Below are 26,386 nucleotides of genomic sequence, written 5' to 3'. Positions count from 1 at the left end.
GCAGCTGCTGTTCCAGTTGCGGGGCAGCCGTCGCCTCGTGCCCCTGACTTCCGGCGCGCCGTGTCATCGGGAGGCGCGCCGATGACTACTGGGGGCGGGGCCTGGAAAACATGGCGGCGCCCAGGGAAAGGCGGCCTTCGGTGTGGAAGAATCCACCAAGGCCAGCGTTGATTGAATTCCGGCGCCCTGTGCATAGGGGGCGTCGGGAGTGGTGGGGGCTTCGGATGGGAACTGAGCCAGACGGGTCGGAGCACGTTCCAAGAGGTGCGTGCACACAATGGCCTGCCACGTCATGATCAACAGCAGCTGGGCTCGGAAGGAGGACGAATCAGATGTCTAGAAGCCGGGTAAGACGGACTATTTAAATACACGCAGACTGACAGCACACTTGACTCAGTAAAGATGGAAAGTGTTAGCCATCCAAACGTCCAGTCCCTAGAGCCAGCCCTGGACCATGTGAGTAAAGGGGGTAGTAGGTTCCCTTACAGGTCTCCATATGCAGACATGCAGCCTCTTCCCTATACATGTTTTGCAGGCGGAAGCCTAATAAGTGCCGCCCTATGCTCAGCCAGATTCCCACTGGGACACACAAAGAAACTATGTGAAGACTGCGTATCGGGACTCCTCAAACAGGAGTAGTCCTCTCTCTTGGACAATGTAAAATCTATGATTCGAGAAGAGGTACAGTCTACGGTCGCAGCACTCGTACCATCACAGACCCTGCAGCCTAAGACGCCTAGATGGGAATCAGAAGAGAGTTCGGAAGAAGATGAGGAGTCTGAATACTCCAACCCAGACTCTGTGGAATGTTCTTCAGCAGCTCTTCCGGAAGAAAGGAAGAGATGCCTCTTTTCATCTGACAACACTGACACGCTCTTACAGGCAGTCAGAAACAAGATGAACATAGAAGATTCTGCGGAGCCACAACCAACCCAGGATGAGATGTTCGGGGGGGCTGAGAGCCCGAAGGAATAGAGTATTTCCCGTTAAACACACAAAGGCAATGATATTGGAAGAGTGGGAAGAAGCGGGGGGGAAAAAAACTGGTAGTCCAAAGAGACTTCAAATACCGACTTCCTTTTGATCCGGAGGAGACCAAGGTGTGGGAGACCTTTCCAAGAATCGATATACCTGTAGCCAGGGTATCAAAGAAGACGGCTATCCCCTTTTGATGATTTATCCGGCCTTAAGGATCCTATGGATAAGAGATCAGAAGACCTCAAGAAAGCCTGGGAATAGTCGGCAGCCGTTATGGAGGCTAACATAGCAGCCACCTCGGCAGCCTGATCAATGAGCTTATGGGTGGGCGAGCTAGAGGATCAGATCAGGAAGAAAACCCCCAGAGAAGAGATTCTAAAATCATTACCTCTTTTAAAAATGGCAACTGAGTTCACGAAGGATGTCTAAGCGAAGTCAGTCCTATTCGCAGAAAGGAATAATGCCCTGTCTAACGCCGCAAGACGAGCGCTGTGGCTGAGGTCTTGGTCAGGGGATACCCAGTCAAAGAACAAATTGTGCTCCATACCGTTCTCAGGCCTTCATGTATTGGATGAATTACTTAAAGCCTCCGACAAAAACAAAGGCTTTCTGGAGTAAAGTCCTAAGAGAATGCCATCCTTTCGGAGGACCCACTCCCATCCCAGAAGATACTGCGTAACCCAATCTCAGCTAACCCACCAAAGGCTTTTAAAAGAACATACAGGAGCTATTGGAGGTAGGAGCTGTAACCTGGGTACACCATGTTCAAAGATGTCAGAGTCAGTATTCATCCTTATTCTCCATTAAAAAAAAAACAAAACCAGGAGGAGAATATCGAACTATAATAAACCTGAAGCCACTAAGTCGGTGGGTGACCTATAAGAGATTCAAAATGGAATCTCTAAAAGCAGTCATACCTTTAATAAAGGAGAGCGCAATAATGAGCATTTTAGATTTAAAGAGTGCCTACTACCACGTACCCGTTCATACATCACACCAGGGATTCCTCAGGTTTGCAATTAAAGACCACGGGAAGTTGTATCATTACAAGTTTTGCTGTCTATCGTTCGGACTCTCCTCCTCCCCCCCCCCCCCAAGTCTTCACAAAACCTATGGCGGAGGTCATGGCCTTCCTAAGGGAGAAGAATATTCTCTTTCCATACTTGGACGACTTGCTGCTGGTGGCAGACTCTCCCCAACTATTGGAGAGAGACCTTACAACCACCGTGTCAACCTACAGAGGTTAGGATGGTTAATAAACTGGAAGAGATCAAGTCTCAAGCCAGAGAGTGTTTCTCGGAGTCATCCTGAACAGAGAACAAGAATGCTCCTTTCTTCCCCTGCACAAGCAGCAGACAGTCGTACAGGAGGTCCAAGAGGTCCAAAGACCGAAGTATGTCTCCATAAGGAAGGTCATGAGAGTCCTATCCTGGTGGACCGACACACAAAACCACGGGAAAGGAAGACCTTGGAAAGCGTTGCCATGTATAAACATAACTACCGATGCAAGTCTTCGAGGTTGGGGGGGCTCACAAGTTACCTCCAGGGGATATGGGGCCCATCAATACGCAACCGGTCCTCAAATTACAGAGAGCTCAGGGCAGTTTGGGAGGCCCTGAAGACATGCCAGGGAAAACTGAGGGGTCAGAATGTCAAGATCTTCTCAGACAATTCAACTACAGTTGCCTTCCTTCAACATCAAGGGTGGCGCAGACACTGTCACCTGCAGGACCTAGCTCACACAATCTTCTCCTTGGCAGAGCAGACGATAAAATCAGTTATGGCAGTTCACCTGAAAGGATCAAAGAACCAGGTGGCGGACTTTCTAAGCAGAGAGAAGGTCCACTAAACGAACAACTTTTCATACAGTTATCCCGGCACTGGGGAGCACCAGAGGTTGACTTATATGCCTCCAAGGAGGAACTCAAAAGCAAGAATTTTTTTTCTCTAAATCCAGGAGACAATCCAACAGGGGTAGACGCTCTGGCACAGAACAGGAACATGACTCTCGCCTTTCTACCACTTGCTCTTATATCAAGAGTGTTAAGGAAGATCCAGGAAAACAGAGCACTTTACTGACCCAAAAAGAGCTGGTTCTCCTTACTGAGATGGATGGCGCTGGAAGATCCAATACTTGTACTAGCAAGGCTGGACCTACTAACCCAGGGACCTCTAGTACATCAGAGGCCAGAGATGCTACAGCTATCAGCATGAATCCTGAGACTGAGATCCTAAAGTCCAAAAGGGCTATCCGAACTAGTGATATCTACTTTGCTAAAAAGTAGGAAACCGGTAACCTCAGCCATATATCGGAAAATCTGGAAGAAGTTCTGTTCTCAATGTACAGTACCAGTGTCCATCACCCAATGTCCAAATATTCCCCACATCCTCAACTTCCTCCAAGCATGTTTTGACAAAGGACTGAGGCCTAGTACGCTGAAAGTACAGGTGTCAGCCCTAGGATCATATTTTGATTATCCACTCTCCAATCATCCCTGGGTGGTGAGGTTCATAAAAGCCACACAGCGTATGAGACCCACAATCCGTAGCTAAATACCACCCTGGGATCTCAGCTTAGTTCTAAGTGCACTACACAAGGATTCATATGAACCACTAGAGCAGGCCCTCCTAAGGTCGGTAACGTTCAAGACCCTCTTTCTGGTAGCAATAACCACTGCAAGATGCATAGGGGAGATCCAGGCCATGTCTGTAGAACATCCATATTTAAAGATTCAAGAGGACTACATTGTCTTAAAATTTAAATCCAGCCTTTCTTCCCAAAGTGGTTTCCAATTTCCACAGGAATCAAGAGAGAGTTTTGCCTACGTTCTGTCAGAATTACAGCAACGAGAAGGAACGCTCTCTCGACCTTTTGGACGTTAAAAGGACTGTTCTTCATTGCCTAAAACTCACAGAAGACTGGAGAGTGGACTCTAACCTCTTTGTCCAAATGACAGGACTATCTCTGATAGGGCGACCAGAGAAGGGGTCCCCATGTGCATCTTGTCAATTGACACAGAGAAGGCCTTTGATAGGTTACACTGGGAGTTCATATTTCAGACACTGGAGGGAGTGGGTCTAAAAGAAAATATGCTCTGTAGAATCTCTTACTTGTATACATCACCAAGTGCACAAATTAAAGCTAATGGTGCATTTCCAATTCGGAATGGCACAAGGCAGGGTTGTCCCCTCTCACCCTTACTCTACATATGAACGATGGAACATTTAGCAGCAACAATTTGTACCAATCCTACAATTAAAGGTCCAAAACTTCAATCAGAAGAACACAAACTGGCACTTTTTGCAGATGATATCCTTTTATACATTTCCTCTCCGATCATGAGTTTACCAAATATTTTCCTAGAGCTGCATAGATTTGGTCATTCAAGCAACTTCAAGATTAATTCTCATAAGTCAGATCCTAAACATATCCCTGAAGCCACCCATGATTGAGCAACTGAGTGCCTCGTTTCCTTTTCGATGGCGCTTTGATTCTCTCACCTCTTTGGGGGTTAAAATTACAGCTAAAATATCTCAATTATATGATGCAAATTTCAAGTTAGCCTTACGTAAAGCTGAGTTAGATTTAGAAAGATGGCACAGGTATGCAGCTTTCTTGGTTGGGCAAAGAAAAAAAAAATGGGGGGGGGGGAGGGGGCGACTTAGAAAATGACTTCAACGGTTGGGACTCCCAAATAATCATCTGGTCTCCAAGAAAGGAGGGGGAGGGCAACGTACCATTGCCCTTCCTTACCAGGAACATGGTGGCATTCATTAGACGAGAAGGCTGAAATTTAGGGATTTCTTCATCCCCTTGTCATTTAACTTCTAATTATATGGTAATCCGTCTTTTACAGCTGGATTAAATAAAAAGATTTATCTAATTAAAGATAGAAGCTCTCATCCTATAGGTTGATTACGTGAATAGAACAGGAATAAAGTTGTTACAGGATATTTTCTTAGATGAGAAACCACCGATAGGTTCTTTGGTTCTTTTTTGAACAATTGAAAAGTTTTATAACTAAATTGGTTAAGCAAACTAGTCTCTTTAGAGCATTTGAGACTCTTTGCTTATCCAAGAACCCCCCAGATAACACTGTCTCTCTGTTGTATAAACTTTTTCAAGAGGGAGAAATTCATCTGCAAGAATTTCCATTATTTTTCTCTAAGTGGGAGATCGATCTGGGAAGATTCTTATCAACTGAGGACAGCGCAAAGATTCTCTTTTATATACTTTTTTAGGTCGTCATTATGCTCGACATCACAGGAGAGGCGCTATAAGATTCTAACAAGATGGTACAGATGCCCATCGGCTGTGCACTCTATATTTCTGAAGGTCCCAGATACATGTTGGAGATATTTACACGAGGTGGGCAAATTTACTCACATCTGGTGATATTGCCTGCCTATAAAGAACTTGTGGCTAGCAATCTTTGATCTCCTCTATACTAGATTATCTATCAATGTCGGGACATACAATGAAAGTAGCTTTGCTGTCCTTAAGTGACATATAGGTCCCCAAGTTCAAGAGAGGTCTTCTTGGGCATTTTCTTACAGCTGTTAGAAGCTTGATTCCCAGATATTGGAAGCAGGAGAGGTTCCCTTCACGTTCTGAATTTGTTGCGGATCTTAATATTTATAGAATGGAGCAAATGATAGGTCAAATAGTCAGAAACTCAGACAGAGTATATGACATCTTGGCCTCCCTGGATTGTTTTTAGAGAAACTTCTGAATTGGAATCCTGGGTATCGGGATCTTAATGCATATATTTACTTAGCATGGATGCCCCTGTGATTTAGATAGATGGCACTTAGCCTACCTATAGTCTGAGTTATTAGTCTGGACTCTTGATCCCCTTCTTGAGTGGTCAGAGATTTCACGTTCTTCCTGGTTTAGGGAGCTTGTGCTCCCCGTTCTAATATCCCATAATTCCCTTCCTCTGTTTCACTTTTATTCACTCTTTTTCTTCTCTAGTTTTTTCTTTTTATTTACCTAGACAGACCCCTTTTTCTAGGTATTGTCAGGAACACCGCACTACACTCACTCACTGAGCCATTGCGAGTGTCCTCAGTACAGAAACAGTGCTAAAAGATGCCTGTGGAGCAGGGCAGCAGAGGTGACAATGCGTGCTTCAAACTATCAGTGTCAGGATCCTGTCAGCGCCGGAAAGTAAAGATACACAGGACCTTGGGAAGCTGAAGTTAGAAAGCTGGCACAGGACCTATGGTCATGTGACTGCAAGGGGGCGGGGCATAGCGTCCTGCTTTCAGAGATGACAGGACACAATACAACAGCTCAGAGTCAGGCAAAACGGAGGTCACACACAGTACGGGCAAACGAGACACAGGAGGGACAAACAGACGGGTGGTCAGACCAAGCCAAAGGTCATACACAAGAGGGCGACGCGGTACCAAGGGGACGAGCAGAGAGAAGTCGGGTCACAAGCAGAGAGTCATACACGAGAGAGAGCGGCGGTACAAGAGGGACAGGCAGAACTCTTAACAGGGACAGAACCTGATCAAAACCAAACAAGCAAGATATCGGGCACAAGGTCAACTAACTCAGCCGAGGGCAGGAGTATAACTGACACCGGACCTAGGTCCTGTGGGCATTAAATAGCTGCCCTCTGCCAGAGAGGGCGGAACAATTAACCCCCAGTCTTGATCAGGACGGGCCAAAGCGAAACCCTGTCCTGGATCATGACAGGTATCTTTTATAAATGATTGAATATAACAAGCTAACAGAATATTTAAATATTAGTTTTATTGATTGTTTTGTAAAATTACCAATATACTGATTATAGCTAGTATAAATATAATAGTAGCTGTACAACTGTTAATAACTTACAGTAGATGTCCTTATGTAAATGGTAATTATGTTTTCTTTACTTTTTCATGAATATTCATGGATTCTGTATCTTACAATTTCATTAATAATCTTGATTTACACAACAGCTCTCCTGATGAGTGCAGCAAGGCAGCTTCCAAATACATGTTTTCCAGTCTTCGTAAGGTGCACCCCATCTCTAGCAAGTAGTCCATCGTATAGGAAATTTACTCCGTGATCCGGAAATCCAAATCCTTGCTGACGGCACCATCGACGTAGCCAGTTGTTCACCTGCAGAATCTTAGTCCACCACCTTGTTCCATGGCCATCCACTGGGAGGATGGAAGAGAAGACCACCTGCGCTCCCAGTTCTTTCACTTTCTTACATAAGTTTTCAAAGTCTCTGCAGATGGTTTCCAAGTCTTTTCCTGCGGTGTCATTTGTCCCCACATGTAGTAGCAGGAATGGGTAGTCATCTGTAGGTCTGAAGAGTCCTGATATCCTGTCAGACACATCTTTAATTTTTGCACCTGAAAGACAGCACATTTCTCTTGAGGTTATATCCGGTCTGCAGATAGCGGCCTCTGTTCCTCTCAACAAGGAATCCCCCATGACCACCACTCTGTTTCTTCTTCACAACATTTTTCTTTCTCCATCCAGGAGGACTCTGATTGCGTACAAGGTTGTTCTTTGCGGACAAAGTCTTTTCTTGCTGTATTTCTTCATCATTCTCCTGCGTGAGAGCCTGGTACTGGTTCCTGAGCAGTATGGGTGCTGACTGCCTCCTGATCCTCCTGCTTCTCTGGGTCACATGTCTCCATTCCCCTGTTTCTTCAGGTGCACTTCGAATTTCTTCTCTTTCTGTAACATGAAGAGATAATTCTGCTCTGTCTAAGAACTCTTCACCTTCCTTAATGATCTTCAATATCGCTAACCTCTCTTGTAGACTTTGAAACTTTTCCTCCAACAGGGACACAAGCTTGCATTTGTGGCATGTGAAGTTTGTCTTTTCCACCGTAAGTCTGTGAACATGTAGTAAGAAATGCAGCTCGCCAAATGGCTCCTGGCCTCTTCCATGTTCTTATTGTTAATGATATATGAAAATGGTGAAAAAAAGTGCCAAAATTCCTACCGGTGTGCGGTTTACTGATGTCCTCCTTTCAGCTGCAACGGCCAAAATCCTGCTGCAATGGTCGCAGCTTTTGCAGCTATACAGGAGGAAGCGGTGCTTGGACAGACTGTTGCGGCAGCAGGTGTGTCACTAGAGCAGGCAGCTCTGGGAGCCATTGGGCCACCGCTGGAGGGGGTGCGGAGCAGAAGAAATAGCAGATACTCCTCCTGCAGCGGAACCTTGGCCCATACATATATTGTTGTACAGGGCCCAAATACAGCCCACTATTTTAACCCATGGCTGTGTATTGACTGATGCGACCTCTTTAAGAGAGTTGTGCAGATTGCACTGAAGTGAAAAAATGTTTGTGAAGAGACTGTTCCGCGTCTTTCAAGGGCAGGGAGCCCTGTGTGGCACCAGGACTAAATGTTAGTGTCATGGTCACAGTTGAATGACTTTTGTTTTTATTCCCCCCCCCCCCCCCCCCTTCCAAGTTTCTTTGCGCACCCCCTGCTGGATTTACGGGGCTGAAACCCAACGAGGGTTGGTTGCTATGGACTGTGCGTGCAGCAGCTGTAAAGACTGAACTATTTTAACCTTGAACTTTACCTATTTTTAACCCTGGGCTAGCCCCTGTTAAAAGCAGCATACCAGTGTGTTAATGGGCCCATAATCTAGTAAAAGGAGGGAGGTGGAGAAGCTGTGCAGGAGTACCCGAGGAGCGAGCCGGTTCAGGACTACGTGGACTAGTGTTGAGTGGCTATCGGGCCTCTGTTTGGATGGGTCCCGGGAGCCACTGGACCGTGGGGGGGTCAATCAGACCGGCTTTAAGATAAACTGGAATGCTTTGATTCTGGGGTCTCAACCCAGCAGAGCCGAGGTCACTTTTGACCCATCGCCAGCATCACATAAAGGCTGTGTCGGTTTTATGTACATTTTATAAGCTGTTTCATGTTTACAGGAACCATCATGGTCAGGGACGTCCATATTTTAGGGGAGATGAGTGTAAGGAGGTGGCAGGGACCCTCAACTGCCTTTTCTCTCCTACATATATCGGGCACGTGTGTCCCTTGAGACACACTGATGGCTCACCAATGTTGTATATTAATGTCATGTGCTTTAGATACCGCATTCCGTAGGATGTACTTTGATGTATGAACAGCACCTTTATTATTAAAAGATATGAATCTCTCCACCTCACTTGTATTCATTATCACCGGCATCCCACCTCACTAGTTCTGATCTGACCAACAAGGTACTCCTCTACATAGGACCTGGTCCACTAAAAATTGTAATAATAAGTAGGTGACTTTATTTTAGATCACCACTACTCACCTTTATGGTCCACCACTTTATATTATCCCTTATCTTAATAGGCATTTTTAGGGTCACCACGCTTTGCTCCCTTTCATCATCGTCTTGCCTATACATAGCAGTCGGGTAGGTTATCTTAACCCTAATTTTGCTCTTCACCACTCTTTTTGTTTATTATATTATGATTTATTGTTTCTTATATTTTTCTCGTGCCATGTTTATGGTATTAAAAATGCTTCTGAGGGATTTACATTCCCTATGGAATATATGACCAAGAAGGTCATTTGTATTACTCTGGTTTATTATTTTCTCATATACTTTATCCTTTTGTCAGTACACTGATGGTCAACTTGGACCGAAACATCTGGATTTTGAACCACTGACTATAATAAACACTACCTAATTCATCCACATAAGTTGAGTGCCAAGTTTTCTTTACTATGTGTCATGTGCTGTCTGTTATGCCTGTTCTTATACTGTGTATACTGTGATGTGCTGTGTTTAAGCACACGGTTAGGGATAGAAAGGCAACAGTGTTAAACTGTTGGGGGGAGTTAAGAAAGGGGGACGGTCCAACAGGCTTATAGGAAAAGAATTTCCTGTCCTTGCGGCAGAGCCTGGGCAAGCTTGCCTAGGGCAAGACGCTCTCCATGTCCAGGGACAACCTGCCACGGACTGTTGGGTAGTGTGGACGGGCCTTGGTACTGTGTGAACGTCTCCAGAAGGACTGTTGTGGTTCTCAAATCTGGATGGGAGCCATTGCTGCTGAGCAGCTGCCTGAAGTTGCAGGGACAGAGCAGGAAGCATTGTGGTGTTCACTGTACAGTGAAGATTTCTCGTTGGAACAGAACTGTGGTCTGTGGTGGTTTCCTGATTACTCATCCCCAGTGGCTGAAGTGAGCGTGTGATGAAGGTAACTGACTACCGCAGGACTGGGATTTCACTTCTCTTAACGTGTGCAAGGGGCCGGGGTGCGCGCTGACTGTTTAATGGACTCAGTCATGACTACCACCCCGTGCCCCCTTGTTACATGTGTGGGGCCGTGCAGTGTGTGTCTGTGTCTGTGCATGTATCTATATGTCTTTAGCCATCCTGGGCCTGAGTCTCACCAAGGGAGAAAATGACAGAGGAAGTAAAGGAATTTAGGAGGCAGTGATCGTGCTAGCCTCAAATTTTGGATTACAAGAGGAAGAAGACCAGCGAGGACTCAGACTTTAAGGTTGGACTTCATACAGGCAGGTTTTAATGGACTCAGAGGTTAGAAAAGGTCCAATTGCATGTTCTGAAGGACAAATGTCCAAGAAGGATGGGAGATTTTACTAAATGAAATTCTCACTGCACAATCGGTAACCATCACGAAGTGAAGGAAAAATTGGAAGCATTTAAAGAGGCCTAGATGGATGAACACAGAACTTAGTCACTTGTTGAAAAAGAAAAGAAAAGTGTACATCAAATGGAAAGAGGGGGCATATCTAAAGAATATAATGCTGTCTGCAGGGAATGCAGGGCAAGCGATAGAGCTAAAGCCAGTAATGAAGTGAGGCTTGTCAGGGAGACTAAAAGTAGCAAAAAAGGATTCTGGGGGGTCAGTCAAAAGCAAAAGAAAATTCATAGATGCTGTGAGCACAACCCCATCTGTGGACGTCCGGCACTCAGGCCATCCTCATAGAGTCGGTTTCAAACCGTTTTCACAACAGCATGTGAAATTGCCAATCAGTGTTGCTTCCTAAGTGGACAGTTTGATTTCACATAAGTTTGATTTACTTGGAGTTCTATTCTGTTGTTTAAGTGCTCCCTTTATTTTTTTGAGCCGTGTATATCTAGACTTCAGCAATGCATTTGATAAAGTATCTCTTACTATCCTTATTGAAATAATGAACACGTATGGGATTGACAAGGCTACAGTTAGGTAGATTCATAACTGGCTCAGTGATCATACCCAAAGAGTGGTAATAAATGGTTGTACATCCAATTGGAAAAGTGTTTCAAGTGGGGTACCACAAGGATCTGTCCTGGCCTCAGAGAGATGAGTTCAACATTTTTATAAATGATCTAGGTAAGGGAACTGAAGGTAAACTCATGAAATTTGCAGACGATACAAAGCTAGGATGGCTGACTAACACTAGAGAAGACATTCAGAAGGATCCAGATAAGCTTGAACAATGGGCAGTGACTGATAGAATGGTTTTTAACAGATAAATGCAAGATTCTACATCTAGGCAAGAAAAAAGTTACATCTACAGAATGAGAGGAATGGAACTAAGCAACAACACGTGTGAAAGACTTGGGTATTTAATAGATCACAGAATGCACAGGAGTCAACAGTGTGATGCAGAAGCAAAAAAGGCAAATGCAGTTCTAGACTGTATTAAGAGCAGCATAGAGTCTAGATCACGTGAAGTAATTATCCCCCTCTACTCCTCGGTCAGGCCTAATCTGGAATACTATGTTTGGTTGTGTGCACCACATTTTAGAAAAGGAAGGCTAAAAGGAGACTTAATACCTGTCTACAAATATCTGAAGGGTTATCACCGTGTAGAGAGATCATCATTGTTCTCATTTGCACATGGAGACACTGGAAGCAATGGAATAAAAGTGAAAGGGAGAAGTTACAGATTAGATATTAGAATAAACTTGTTGACAGTGAGTGTGATCAATGAGTGGAACAGGCTTCCATGAGAGGTGGTGAGTCCTCCTTCAATGGAGGTCTTCACACAGAGGCTGGACAGACATCTGTCTGAGATGGTTTAGTGACGCCTGCATTGAGGACACCGGATGTCCCTTCCAGCTCCAACATTCTAGGATTCTATATGTAAATATATATATATATGTGTGTGTGTGTATATATAATATAATTATACACACGTTTGGTTAGTTCTGTAGGGTGGGGGGTACATGTGTGTGAAGTTATTTAGCAGGCAGTGATCTGTGGCTTTTCCCTTCTGCAGATGGCTCCGTGGAGGTCGGGGAGGAGGACAGCTTTCTGGGGCAGACTGCAAGTACTACTAACACGCCACAGACGTTCAGCTACTTCTCACAGACCTCAAGCCTCACCAGCAGCAGTGACCCATTTGCCAGCATAGGGCAGATCCCAGCCACCACTGCACCTCAAGTGCCCGACTCTGTTGCATTTGCGAAACCTCCAGTGTCTGTGGCCTCTGGAGTTCACAATGGACAGAACTCTACGACTATCAGGACTTCATCTCCCTTTCCCACTATTCCTCCAGAAGTTTCCAGTGATACCTCTGGGGTTTTCTTTACCAACACACAGATGTGTCCTCCGCCAATCATGTACTCTACTCCTCCCCCAGTCATCTCTCAGGCCTGTTATAACCCATATCGCCATAACATACAGAGCAGCCGGGCAAATCCCTACCTAACTCCTCCACAGCTGCAGCAGGATCTACCCATGGGCATCAACAGCCAAGGGACACCAGGACCTCCACTGTACCCCAGTTCTTCAGCTTCCCTGCCCCCTGTAAGTTATAGGTCTGGTCTGGTACGGGTGAGACTATGAAAGCAATAATCACATACAAATGCTGATTCTGGTGTTTTTGTGTGGGAGTGGCCTGGATGCACAATATAAATTATATAGAGAAAAGTATTGTTCCACACGTTATATTAGTTGAATTTAGGTTTTCAATTCAATCCTATTGGGCCCTGGTGTATAGCATTCGTCTCCTTGCCCTCCGCGCCCCTTGCTCTCCTCCCTTCCCTGGTGTATAACCTTTGGCCCCTCGCCCTCCCTTTTTTTCCCAGTCCATAACCTCTGGCCCCTCGCCCTCCAACTTCCTGATGTATAACCCCCAGCTCCTCTCTCTCCAGCGCCTCACCCTCCTTTCCTCCACAGTCCATAGCTTCTGGCCCTTTGCCCTCCACCTTCTTGGTGTATAACCTCCTGCCTCTCGCCCCTCCACCTTCCTGGTGTATAACCTCCTGCCCCTCGCCCTCCTTTCCTCCCCAATCCAAAACCTGAGGCCCCTCGCCCCAAGTGGAGTGGTGTCATGGAAATTGAGGAGCTCCATGCACTTTTCTACACATAGTGTACTTAAATATCTGGTTATTTGGCTCCTGTACACTTCTATGAAGGCAGCAATGTCATGACTTTCAGTGCCTCCGCTTCACTAATTTATGGGGTTCAAAATACTTGGCACTTTCCATTGCCCCGTAGACTTGTAAGGATAGCGTCCCAGCCACAGTTTTTCAGTGTGTGGCTGCTCTTGGCTATCTGGCTCCATGGAATGATGGTGGAAGGTACTATAGGATTTCTTTGGTGTTCTGCCCCCGAAATAAATTAATGTCCTCCTGGATAGGGCGCAGAGTTCTGACTGGTACCAGGAGCTGCTCACATGTTTAATGGGGTCCACTACAGCTGGCCTGTGCCCTGAAGCTTTGCTTATCCTAGTTGGTATGTCTGGATTTATTATCCCTCAAACTCACTCTGGGTTTTTCCTTGCAGCCCCCTGCAGCACCAGGTTTTATGCCAGCACCAATGGTTCAGTCCTATTCAAACTCCAAATCGACAGTAACCCCCGTGCCAATCACAGCTCCTTTCTTACCCAACCTGTATGAGCCTGTCCAGCCACATTGGTTCTTCTGCAAGTTAGTGGAAGATCGGGAGATTTGGATGCCGTTCAGCGTTTATGACTCTGCCCACCTTGAAGAAGTCTATAACTCGGGTAAGTGGTGAGTGAGTCATTGAGGGTGGTCATCATCTTCTGTGGTTCAGCAGGTCTTTATGAGGGTCCTCACCTGTGGTACTACTCATTATAAGGGACATCACTTTGTGAGGTTCAGGTGCTTACCCAGGAACTCCTCTTCTGTGTTGGAGCATGTCGTTATGAGGGTGGTCATCTGTGGGGAAGTTAGTCATATGTTAAAGTTTGGGCACCCCTATTAATATTAACCTTTTTTCTTTATAACAATTTTGGTTTTTGCAACAGCTATTTCAGTTTCATATGTCTAATAACTGATGGACTCAGTTATATTTCTGGATTCAAATGAGGTTTATTGTACTAACAGAAAATGTGCAATCTGCATTTAAACTAAATTTGACCGGTGCAAAAGTATGGGCACCTCAACATAAAAGTGACATTAATATTTCGTAGATCCTCCTTTTGCAAAAATAACAGCCTCTAGTCGCGTCCTGTAGCTATTAATTAGTTCCTGGATGAAGGTATTTGTGACCATTCTTGTTTACAAAACCATTCCAGTTCAGTTAAGTTTGATGGTCGCCGAGCATGGACAGCCCGCTTCAAATCATCCCACAGATGTTCAATGATATTCAGGTCTGGGGACTGGGATGGCCATTCCAGAACATTGTAATTGTTCCTCTGCATGAATGCCTGAGTAAATTTGGAGCGGTGTTTTGGATCATTGTCTTGCTGAAATATCCATCCCCTGCGTAACTTCAACTTCGTCACTGATTCTTGCACATTATTGTCTAGAATCTGCTGATACTGAGTTGAATCCATGCGACCCTCAACTTTAACAAGATTCCCGGTGCCGGCATTGGCCACACAGCCCCAAAGCATGATGGAACCTCCACCAAATTTTACTGTGGGTAGCAAGTGTTTTTCTTGGAATGCTGTGTTTTTTAGCCTCCATGCATAACGCCTTTTTGTATGACCAAACAACTCAATCTTTGTTTCATCAGTCCACAGGACCTTCTTCCAAAATGTAACTGGCTTGTCCCAATGTGCTTTTGCAGACCTCAGGCGACTGTTTGTGGTGTGCTTGCAGAAACGGCTTCTTTCTCATCACTCTCCCATACAGCTTCTCCTTGTGCAAAGTGCGCTGTATTGTTGACCGATGCACAGTGACACCATCTGCAGCAAGATGATGCTGCCGGTCTTTGGAGGTGGTCTGTGGATTGTCCTTGACTGTTCTCACCATTCTTCTTCTCTGCCTTTCTGATATTTTTCTTGGCCTGCCACTTCTGGGCTTAACAAGAACTGTACCTGTGTTCTTCCATTTCCTTACTATGTTCCTCACAGTGGAAACTGACAGGTTAAATCTCTGAGACAACTTTTTGTATCCTTCCCCTGAAAAGCTATGTTGAATAATCTTTGTTTTCAGATCATTTGAGAGTTGTTTTGAGGAGCCCATGATGCCACTCTTCATAGGAGAATCAAATAGGAGAACTACTTGCAAGTGGCCACCTTAAATACCTTTTCTCATGATTTGATACACCTGGCTATGAAGTTCAAAGCTCAATGAGGCTACAAAACCAATTTAGTGCTTCCGGAAGTCAGTAAAAAGTAGTTAGGAGTGTTCAAATCAAGAAAATGATAATGGTGCCCATACTTTTGCACCGGTCAAATTTTGTTTAAATGCAGATTGCACATTTTCTGTTAGTACAATAAACCTCATTTGAATCCAGAAATATAACTGAGTCCATCAGTTATTAGATAAATGAAACTGAAACAGCTGTTGCAAAAACCAAAATTGTTATAAAGAAAAAAGGTTCACATTAATAGGGGTGCCCAAACTTTAACATATGACTGTATGAGGGCTCATATTGTTTGACACTCATTTTGCCTTCTTTTAGTTCAGCCAGATCCAGAGAGCGTGGTGGTGAGTACAGCTGGAGGACGCTATGACGTCTGCCTATATGATCGGGAGATGAAGGCTGTATACTGGGAGGAGGAGGACTCTGAAGTCAGACGATGCTCCTGGTTCTATAAAGGAGACGCAGACAGCAGGTTCATTCCCTACAGCGAGGACTTCAGTGAGAAGCTGGAAGTGAGTGTCTAGAAGAGAAGACATCCAGATAAGCGTAGGAGTTTTACTGCAAAATTCTAAAATGATTGCAGTCCCTGCAACTCTAATATTAGTCTGACCCTGTGTGTCTCTTCAGCGTGTGTTGTGTATAGAGATGAGCGGATGTCTTCGGCTCCCTCCTTATTCGGAAAGCTATAGCGATTTCCTAACAAGCTGCCGCGGGAACCTGGATACCTGGAGGGTTCCCGTTGATCAGCTGTAAAACGCTGCAGCTGCATATGTCGCGGCTGTGTGACAGTCACAATACATGGTCACTTGGAAGTGCATTGAACTCTAGGTTGGATTGCTGCTAAAGGGGGAAAAAAAACACTTTTTAAATCTTCTTCCTTAGCGAGTGTGAACGGAGCGTAAGTGCAAACAGAAGTAAGTGTGTGACTTGTGATTCAATGACTTTGGATTCAGGGAATTGACAAGGGAGGAATTACTGAATTGCTGTTATATATTATTAATACTTTATATTTGTTTTTACTAAACATTTCTGTCTGGTGCAATCCCCATTAGGAAATTGGCTCCATAATTGACAATGCCATCCAGTGTACATCTTGCCACATGTATGCAATCCTTGAACAGCCGGTGGAGGGTGCATACTGCTGTGCGAGATGTGAGCACGTTGTGTATTTGGAAGCCCAGATACTGGATCTAAATGTGCAGCTGGCAACACTGAGATCCATAGACAATATGGAAAGAAGTCTCCTGCTTGCTGAGCAGACGCTCAATGGGATAGATGAGGGGGAGGATGGTAGTATGGAGCTGCAGGACAGTGAGGTAGCTAGCTGGGTGATAGAGTGCCAGAGAGGCTAGTCCTGATCTGGCACACCCCAATAAGTTTGCTAAGTTGGCAGATGAGGGGAGTGTCAGTACAGGGGTATCCCTGTTGCAGCAACGCATGTCCTCTGAAATCCGGAGGAGTGTCTGCTCCAGTAAGCGGGGAGATAGGAGGGCAAGCCAGGTCAGACAGATGCTGGTAGTGGGGGACTCCATTATTAGGGGAACTGATAGGGCAATCTGTCACAAAGGCAGGGATCTTCAAACAGCGTGCTGCTTACCTGGCGTTCGAATATGACACACCACTGATTGGGTTGATAGATTACTGGGAGGGGCTGGTGAGGACACAGCAGTCATAGTGAACATTGGCACAAATGGAAAAAAATTGGAGGTAGGTGGAAGGTTGTTAAAGATGATTTCAGGGAATTAGGCTGCAAGCTTAAAGCAAGGACCTCCAAGGTGGTATTCTCTGAAATACTTCCTGTGCCACGCCAGAGAGGCAACGGGAAATAAATAAGTGGCTCGGGAATTGGTGTAAGAAGGAGGGGTTTGGGTTCATGGAGAACTAGGCCGACTTCTCAGTTGGCTACAGGTTCTATGTACCGTATAGCTAATATATAAAGCTCAAAGTGTGTATGTGTGACGACTCCTGGAGTGGACCCTCTGGGTCGTGACACCAACCCTCCCAGGGCGAGCTGACCTAGTGAAGACCACCCCCTATACAGGGAGTGTCAGGGGCAAGCCCCAGGGGGTGAGGCACCACGACTGCTGGCACCAGGCGGCCGGCTCACAGGAGACACGTTGGGTGAGTGTGTCTGCAGGAACGTGTAAAGCGTGGACACGGGAACACGTGGTATACAGAGACTTCGTGCGTCCGGGTGTGAGTGAAGCAGGATGCGTGCAAGGAGCACGTCAGAGCACTGAGTCAGGCAGCAGGTGTGCCAGAAGGTGTAACAGAGTACAGGAGCAGGGTGTGTGCCAGAGGCACAACTGAGCATAAAACAGAGAGCAGGATTGGTACGTGTGCCAGGAGGCACAACAGAGTAAGAGACAAAGTACAGGATCAGAGCATGTGCCAGGAGGCACAACTGAGTATGAGACAAAGTACAGGGTCAGAGCATGTGCCAGGAGGCACAATCGAGTACGAGACAGAGCATGGAATCAGAGCATGTGCCAGGAGGCACAACTGAGTATAAGACAGAGCACGGAATCCGAGTGTGTGCCAGGAGGCACAACCGAGTATGAGACAGAGTACAGGGTGAGAGCATGTGCCAGGAGGCACAATCGAGTACGAGACAGAGCACAGGGTCAGAGCGTGTGCCAGGAGGCACAACCAAGTACAAGGCAGGGGACCTGAATACAGCGCACAGCCAGGCAGGGACACGGCAGACCAAGCCAGGAAGCACAACAATAATCAGGCACCTCCCCTAGGGGGAGGTCGTCTGATATAGCACATGACTACTACTGGTTCCGGGTCAGGTCCTCCATTACCATAAAGAGGACCGAGCCCTATACAGCACTGACAGGAGCGCGTGTTATGATGAGTCACCGAAGGAAAAACAGGCCCTGAAGTCGCTAGGCTTCAAAAGACTATATCCGCACCCAGGTATATTCTGAAGACAGAGCAAAAGATCAACAGATCAGAGACAAAAATGGAATTCAGCTCACCCCCGGCCGGGGATGGCAGAACTCCCAAAAAACAAGGCAAACAAAAACAAAACTGAAGAGTACAAAGCAGAGCAGAAAAACTTAGCTTTGAGACGCAGGAATCAGACTGGTCTCCAAGAATTCAGAAGGAAAGTCACCAGCCAGGAAGAAGGGCGTCGGCTGCCTTATATCCAGTCCTCAATTCCAGCCACCCAGTTATCATCTATCTGCCCAGGTGTTTGGCAATCAGTCTCACTACCTTCCTTCACCAGAGGAGGGAGTTCATCAGACCTCAATGGTGAAGGGAAAAATGAACTCATAACAAGTGCGCAAACGTGACATGTAGGAGGAGACCCGGGGACGAGAGCTGCGCGTGCGCACCCGACGGGACCCCCGGAGTGACCGCGGCTCTGGAAGAGATGACGTCGGGACCGAGGTCCCGCCCCCAGGTGAGCGCGGCGTGACAGTATGTATGTATGTGTGTGTATGTCCGGGATAGGCATCCGCACCGTCGCAGCTACAGCCACAAAATTTAGCACAGTCACACGTCTGGACCCCGAGAGCGTCCTAAGCTATGTTGTGAGGCGAAATTTTAACCCCGGCGTTCCATTTCACCAAACAATTTTGCCCCTATCTACATACTGGGGAAAAAGTGTGCGCGCGTCAAGCCCCGCCCATCGTGATGTCATAATGCCCCTATCTACATACTGGGGAAACAGTGTGTACGTATCAAGCCCCGCCCCTCATTATGATGTCACAATGGCTGCCATGGCGACGCTGATGTAGTCATAGGTTGCAAGCCCCGCCGCTCATTATGATGTCATAATGGTTGACTATGGGATGGAGGATGTGTGATTGGTATATGGTCACTGGACTACGGGATGGAGGATATGTATGACGGGTATATGGGCACTGGACTATGGGATGGAGGATATGTATGACAGGTATATGGGCACGAAACTATGGGATGGAGGATATGTATGATGGTTATATGGGCACGGGACTATGGGATGGAGGATATGTATGATGGTTATATGGGCACGGGACTATGAGATGAAGGATGTGTGATGGATATATGGGCACTCGACTATGGGATGGCGAATATGTATGATGGGTATATGGGCATGGGACTATGGGATGGAGGATATGTGATGGGTATATGGGCACGGGCCTATGGGATGGAGGATGTGTGATGGGTATTTGGGCACGGGCCTATGGGAAGGAGGATATGTATGATGGGTATATGGGCACGGGCCTATGGGATGGTGGATATGTATGATGGGTATATGAGCACGGGACTATGGGATGGAGGATAATTATAATTTGTTATAACTAACTGTGACGAGGTATACGACAGAGCAAGAAGGGACAACAGGCCGAGGGACGATCCAACGAGATTTATTAAGGCAGGGAGCATACAACATCAAATATCCATAATGTCCTTGGAGTCCATGAGAAGTCCACAATAAGTCCACACAATGGAAACAAATCCGGGCACCTCACGATAGTCCTTGTGCCAGATGCGATAACAATAATCCTTGCAATAGTCCACAGGATTCCACACAATCCCACGGACGTCACGAGCTGGCCTCAACTCAGTTCGTGACTCCTTCCACCTCCGCACTCAAATCACAACTGATCTTAAAACAAGAATGTATTGTCAGGGCTCCTAGGATCAGCCCATCTGAAGGGGGGTAGGGGGTCACACCTACTATTCAATGGTTTGGTCCATCAGAAGATTCTAGAAATGTAAGGGCTCCACTTAACCTACAATACATATCCTGTAGACTATCTTCTGCTTAGGAAAACAATAGCCAAAGTTCCACTTAGCTGTTGACACAAGCCTAAATTAGATTATGGTCCAGGTACATCACAAGACATTGCAAAGTATTGGGGGAAGGAGACATGGTTAATTTACAGCAAATACAACCAGAGAAAAGTTAAATGACATATTATACAAAATACAGGACAGGGCAAAACTACAAATCATGACACTAACCACAGTTAGTTACTATAGCCGGGCTCTTCAGCTACGGTAGTACTCGTATATAAGCCGACCCCCCCCCAATTTTGCCACAAAAAACTGGGAAAACTTAGTGACTCGCATATAAGCCTAGGGTGGAAAATGCAGCAGCTACTGGTAAATTTCAAAAATAAAAATAGATACCAATAAAAGTAAAATGAATGAGACATCAGTAAGTTAAATGTTTTTGAATATCCATATTGAATTAGGAGCCCCATATAATGCTTCATACAGTGCTTCACACATGATGGCCCATAAGATGCTCCATACAAAATGCACCCCATATAATGCTGCACAAAGGTTAATAATGGCCTCATAAGATGCTCCGTAGAATAATATTCCCTATATGCTGCTCCATAAAGGTTATGGCCTCATAAGATGCTCCACAAATTATGCCCCATATGCTGCTCCATAGATTATGCCCCCATAAGAAGCTCCATAGATTATACCCCAATAAGATCCATAGTTAAGCCCCCATATGCTGCCTCATATGCTGCTGCCGCTGCAAATAATAAAAAAAAACATACTCCCCTCTCCGTCGCTGGGGGCCAGGTGCCGATGTCGCCGCTGGCTCAGGGTCCTGGCACCTGAGAAATTTCATCTGTCCCCAGTCCACCGCTGCCACTCTCTTCCGGGTCCTCTGTCAGTGACATTCAAGCAGCAGAGGGCGCGGTGCGCACTGACTACATCATCGTGCCCTCTGCTGCCTGAACATCACAGCCAGAGGACTTGGAGGACAGAGCAGCCGTGGGCCGGGGACAAGTGAATATTGCACATACCCCCTCCTGGCGCGGTCTCTGCAGCCCTGCTTCTCCTGGTCTCAGGCTCCTTCCTTCAGCGGTCACGTGGTACCGCTCATTAAAGTCATGAACATGTGCATATTCATGACTTTAATGAGCGGTACCACATGACCGCTGAAGGAAGGAGCCTGAGACCGGGAGAAGCGGGGGTGCTACAGAGACGGGCCGGGGGAGGTAAGTATGATCTGACACCCCCGCCGACCCCCTGGCTCTTATGACTCGCGTATAAGCCGAGAGGGGGGACTTTCAGCCCAAAATATGGGCTGAAAAATCTCGTCTTAAACGCGAGTACGGTATTACAGGAGGATTTATGAAAACTAGAAGCTTGGGCTGATAAATGGCAAATGAGCTTTAATGAGGATAAATGTAAGGTCATGCACTTGGGCAGAGCAAATAAGATGTATAATTATGTGCTTAATTGTAAAACATTGGGCAAAACTGTCACTGAAAAAGACCTGGGGGTATGGGTGAACGACAAACTCACATTTAGTGGCCAGTGTCAGGCAGCTGCTGCAAAGGCAAATAAATTATGGGATGTGTTAAATGAGGCATAGATTCTCATGAGGAGAACATAATGTTACCTCTATATAAGTCACTAGTGCGACCACACTTAGAATACTGTGTACAGTTCTGGTCTCCGGTGTATAAGAAAGACATAGCTGAACTGGAGCGGGTGCAGAGAAGAGCGACAAAGGTTATTAGGGAACTGGGGGGTCTGCAATACCAAGACAGGTTACTACACTTGGGGTTATTAAGGCTACTTTCACACTAGCGTTTTTTTTTGTGCTTCGTTCGGAGCGCACATGAAATGCATGCAAACGCTTGTAAACGCTGCGTTATTTTGTAGCTTTATTGTGCGCATTAGAACAAAAAAAAAAGCAGCGTTTTTCATGCGTTAGCATTTTTTATGCGCAATAAACTGGAGAAAAAATCCTTGAAAAATTCTTGCAACACTCCACCAATGGGACACCAGTGGGCGTGTCTATGGAAATTCTTTATATAGCCACTGTTTACACCTGAATTCTTCACATTTGCTTGCATTTGACTTGAGAAACATGGATCTGCGCTGGAAGAGCTTTTACTTTGACTTGGATCTGGACATGAGGACGGCTCAGGCTTATGCCGTTGCTTGCCATGAACAGAGGGAGAGAGAGAGGCAGCGAAGACGGCAGCAGCTGCGTATGTGGATACGTCCCATTATGGAACTCCGGGAGAGCCGTGGAGCTTACCACACCCTCTACAGCGAGCTACAGGCAAACCCGGAGAAATTTACGGATTATACCCTAATGACCCAAGAAACATTTCACTATTTGCTTGTTCGGGTAAATAGTGGAAACTGAAAGGAAAAGAGCGCAATAGGGTCTTATCTGAGAAAATCGAGAAGTAAAACCATTATACTCACCCTATGTAGGAGAGTAGCAGGCATAAAGGAACAAGGTCAGCTTGCTGCACATCCAAATGACCACGCTGTGGCCATAAATCTTCAGATTCACTAGTAGGATTTTTTATGTACATGTCATCCCCTGAAGAAGAGGTTTAACTTCGAAACGCGTTGGGAAATAAATGTATTAAGCACACAACTTGTGAGGAGTGATGGTCTGGCAGCGCACGTTTAATCCATAAAAAATCCTACTAGTGAATCTTGTTCGGGTAAAAGAAGTCATCCGGAGACAGGACACACAGCTCCGGCGTGCGATTACTCCTGAGGAACGGCTCCTGGTCACATTAAGGTACGTAGTTTTGCTAAACCAATGTCTGCTGAATTTTCTTGCTTGTGACATGTATGCTTCCAAATCTGGCAGAATTACAGTTCTGCCATGTCGGTAACTACAAGCTGCGTTAATTTTTGGATGGCATGTATTGAAACAAAGGCTGCAGAATATTTTTTTTTTTTTTTTTTTTTATGTAACGTGTGTATAAAAAAAAAAAAAAAATTACATTAACAAAAATATTAATTTTTGTTTTCTTTCTGTCACAGATTCCTGGCTACTGGAGAGACCCTCTCATCACTGCACTTCCAGTACCGGATTGGATTCTCCACGTTGTCTGGAATTGTAGCAGACCTCTGCCGTGCTCTCTGGAATGTTCTTTGTCCCGAATTCATGCCCATGCCAACCGTAGAAAAGTGGTTGGACATCGCTGAAAGATTCTGGACTGTCTGCAATTTCCCTAACTGTTTGGGAGCGGTGGATGGGAAACGCATCCGGATTATCAAGCCCAAAAGAACTGGCTCTGAGTTCTATAACTACAAAAAGTACTTTTCTACTGTACTGATGGCCATTGCGGATGCAGACTGTACGTTTATTGCAGTGGACATTGGGGCATTTGGCCGTGGTAATAACTCCCAGGCTTTTAAGACATCGGACATGGGCAGGAGGTTGTATGGCAACAACTTCAATTTCCCCATGCCACGGCCTCTTCCCAACACCAAAGCTCCGCCACAGCCATTTGTAATGGTTGGTGATGAAGCATTCCAGATGTGCCAACACCTCCTCAAACCCTACTCCAGCTGGGACTTGGACCTACAAAAAAGAATTTTCAATTACAGGCTCACCTGGGCCAGGAGAACAGTAGAGTGTGCCTTCGGTATACTTGTATCGAGATGGCGCATTCTTGGCATAGCTATTAATCTGAAACTGGAAACCGTGGATGAGGTGGTCAAGGCTTGTGTTGTTCTACGTAACTTTGTACTTTCTCGAGAGCACCCGAACTTTGATCTTGATGATGTTGATCCTAATCCACTGCCTGAATTTACACAGCACCCTCTCAGGTCATCTGTTGAAGTTGGCCAAATGAGGGACCAATTTGCGGCATACTTCAACTCAGATGTAGGACAGGTGGAATGGCAAGAGCAAATGGCTTAAAAAATTTGTCCTGCATGTTGTTCGTATGTTAATAAAAACAAACGTTTTGATACCTGTACTGAGCGCATTCTCTGTTTTTACACAACCAATACCATTACCAAGTAGCCGTGTGTATCAGTGAATTTATGATGCTGTGTTTTGTGCATCATGAATTCGCTAATACTCCTAAGTTGGTGACTATATAGATTATGTGGTTATTTACAAGGTATATCTATAGTTCCTTGCATTTTTTTAAATGAGAACAATAGATATACCTTGCACTCAACACCATCCTCTATAGCAAGGGTTTTAAAAATTTACTCCTAATGTCCACCAACATATCATGTTTAAATTTTTTTTTTTTTAACTCCAATGTAATTACTAAAAACATGCTATGTTGGTTTGGTTTGAACAAAGTATTTAGGGAAACCAACTCTATTCAGTTTGCAATACACCAGATATCTCGATTACTGACGTTTCTTGTGTCAGTCTTGGAGATTGGTTTCGTTGACAAAACATATCTACATCTTCACCAACTCCACAAGGTTCAACAACAGATCATGTTGTAATGAAATCCATAGCTTCAGTTGCTAAAAATTTTTCAAACAGAGGATTCCATACAACATGATCTTTTGTTGGACCTTGAGGACTGGAGTTGGGGAACCCTGCTGGATGCACTCTGTGCAAAATTCCTAGAATGTAGAAACTGTTCTGGAAAAGGAAAGTCATGTAGATTATACCTATATGACTTGTCTTTTCCACAGCAGTCTCTACATTCTAGTAATACTGAACACACTAGATCCAGCAGGGTTCCCCAACTCCACAAGGTCCACCAACAGATCATGTTGTAATGAAATCCATAGCAGAGGATTCCATAGAATATGATCTTTTGTTGGACCTTGAGGACTGGAGTTTGGGATCCCTGCTGGATGCACTATGTGCAATATTCCTAGAATGTAGAGACTGTTCTGGAAAAGGAAAGTCATGTAGATTTGGTTTGTTGACAACACATATCTCCAAGACTGACACAAGAAACAAGTCTCGCACAAGAAACAGTAATGGAGATATATGTTTTTGCAAAAACCCTAAGTGTACGGCGCAGTGTGTGTACGGCGTAGTGTGTGTGTAGTCGGCGATAGACACAGTAAACCAATACCAATTTTTTGAAAGCACAAGTGCACATTTATTTTGAAACCAAAAATAAACAAGAAAAATTTTATTATGAATGACGTTTGGGGGAAGATTGGGATACTTTGGGTGTGTGGAGAGACGTGGAACGACTGGAGGTAGAGGAAGGGGTTCTAGGAGAAGGGGCGACAAAAGTACTCCGGGAAGGGAGCTCTGGAATGGACTCTGAGGCAGGTTGAGACAGATTAGGAGGAGACGGTGGATAAACAAAGGTGGTTTTTTTTTTTTCTTCTTTTTTGGCACAGGCATATCCTGCCCCCGACCTACTTGCAGCCTGTGACCGCCTTTCTTTTGTAGACCGCCTGGTGACTGTGGACTGTGGCGTTGCCCTGTAAAATAGGGATTGCGGATCACCCCTTTGCTGCTCAGTGGTGGCGGTGCTGCTGAAAGTGGCAGTGGCGGTGCTCCTAGAAGGGGAGCATGTTGGGTCGGTGCTACGTGAAGGAGGCTGCGTATAGGTATCTCAGCCAAAGTTCTTGGGGGACTACGAGGAGGAGAATTGGTGGCGGTGCTCCTTTGATGAGGAGAATTGGTGGCGGTGCTCCTTTGAGGAGTGCTGGCGGTGCTCTGTTGCTGTTGACTGCTGGTGTCGGTGGCCCAAGCAGGTTCTGTGGTGGTTTGGCTCCAAGCTGGTGGTGCTCCATACAGGAGCAGCGCTTGCCATAGTGGTGGTGGCGGAGGAGTGTCCAGCAGCACTCAGACTTGGGGTGGTGTAGTAATGTCCGGCTTCGCTGGGAATGCAGGTGGCCGTGCAGTGGTATGCAGCAGAAGTCGGTAGTGTGGTTAAGCGAGTCAGCGGTGGAACTGTTGGAAATGACACCACTGACTGCTGAACATGCCTATTCTGCATAGCCTGCAAGTAAGCAGTGTTGCAGGCCTGTAACACACTCAGCTGTTGCTCAGGACTAAGGTGTTCCGCCATGCCCAGTTCAATTTTACTGAAAAAATGGTGCGCTGGTCTGTTGAGGTCGGCCTCCAGACTGTCAAAGCGCTGGTCAACAGAGTGGAAGCGGTGTTCCATGTGGTTAAAACCACGCTCCATCAGGGAAAAACCGCTTTCCGTTCTGGCGGCCAGTGCCTTGAGGCTGGCCTTAAAGGCCTCGCTGA

General features: G+C 45.8%; 1 protein-coding gene across 3 annotated transcripts in view; it reads left to right on the top strand.

Moving 5' to 3' along the window:
• Positions 1-26,386, top strand: part of SEC23IP (SEC23 interacting protein) — a 335,045-nt gene that overhangs the window by 23,009 nt on the left and 285,650 nt on the right. For all 3 annotated transcript variants that reach the window (XM_073564270.1, XM_073564269.1, XM_073564268.1), the window contains exons 2-4: positions 12,179-12,708; positions 13,690-13,909; positions 15,781-15,974. In XM_073564270.1, coding sequence (XP_073420371.1) covers positions 12,179-12,708; positions 13,690-13,909; positions 15,781-15,974 — 944 coding nt within the window. The remainder of the gene's footprint in view (positions 1-12,178; positions 12,709-13,689; positions 13,910-15,780; positions 15,975-26,386) is intronic.

This window comes from Dendrobates tinctorius, unplaced genomic scaffold, assembly GCF_039654945.1.
Source record: "Dendrobates tinctorius isolate UK_male_01 unplaced genomic scaffold, ASM3965494v1 ptg000443l, whole genome shotgun sequence".
Classification (NCBI taxonomy): Eukaryota; Metazoa; Chordata; class Amphibia; order Anura; family Dendrobatidae; genus Dendrobates; species Dendrobates tinctorius.
Note: the sequence above shows the minus strand (reverse complement) of the source record. Positions and strands in the feature narration are given on the sequence as shown.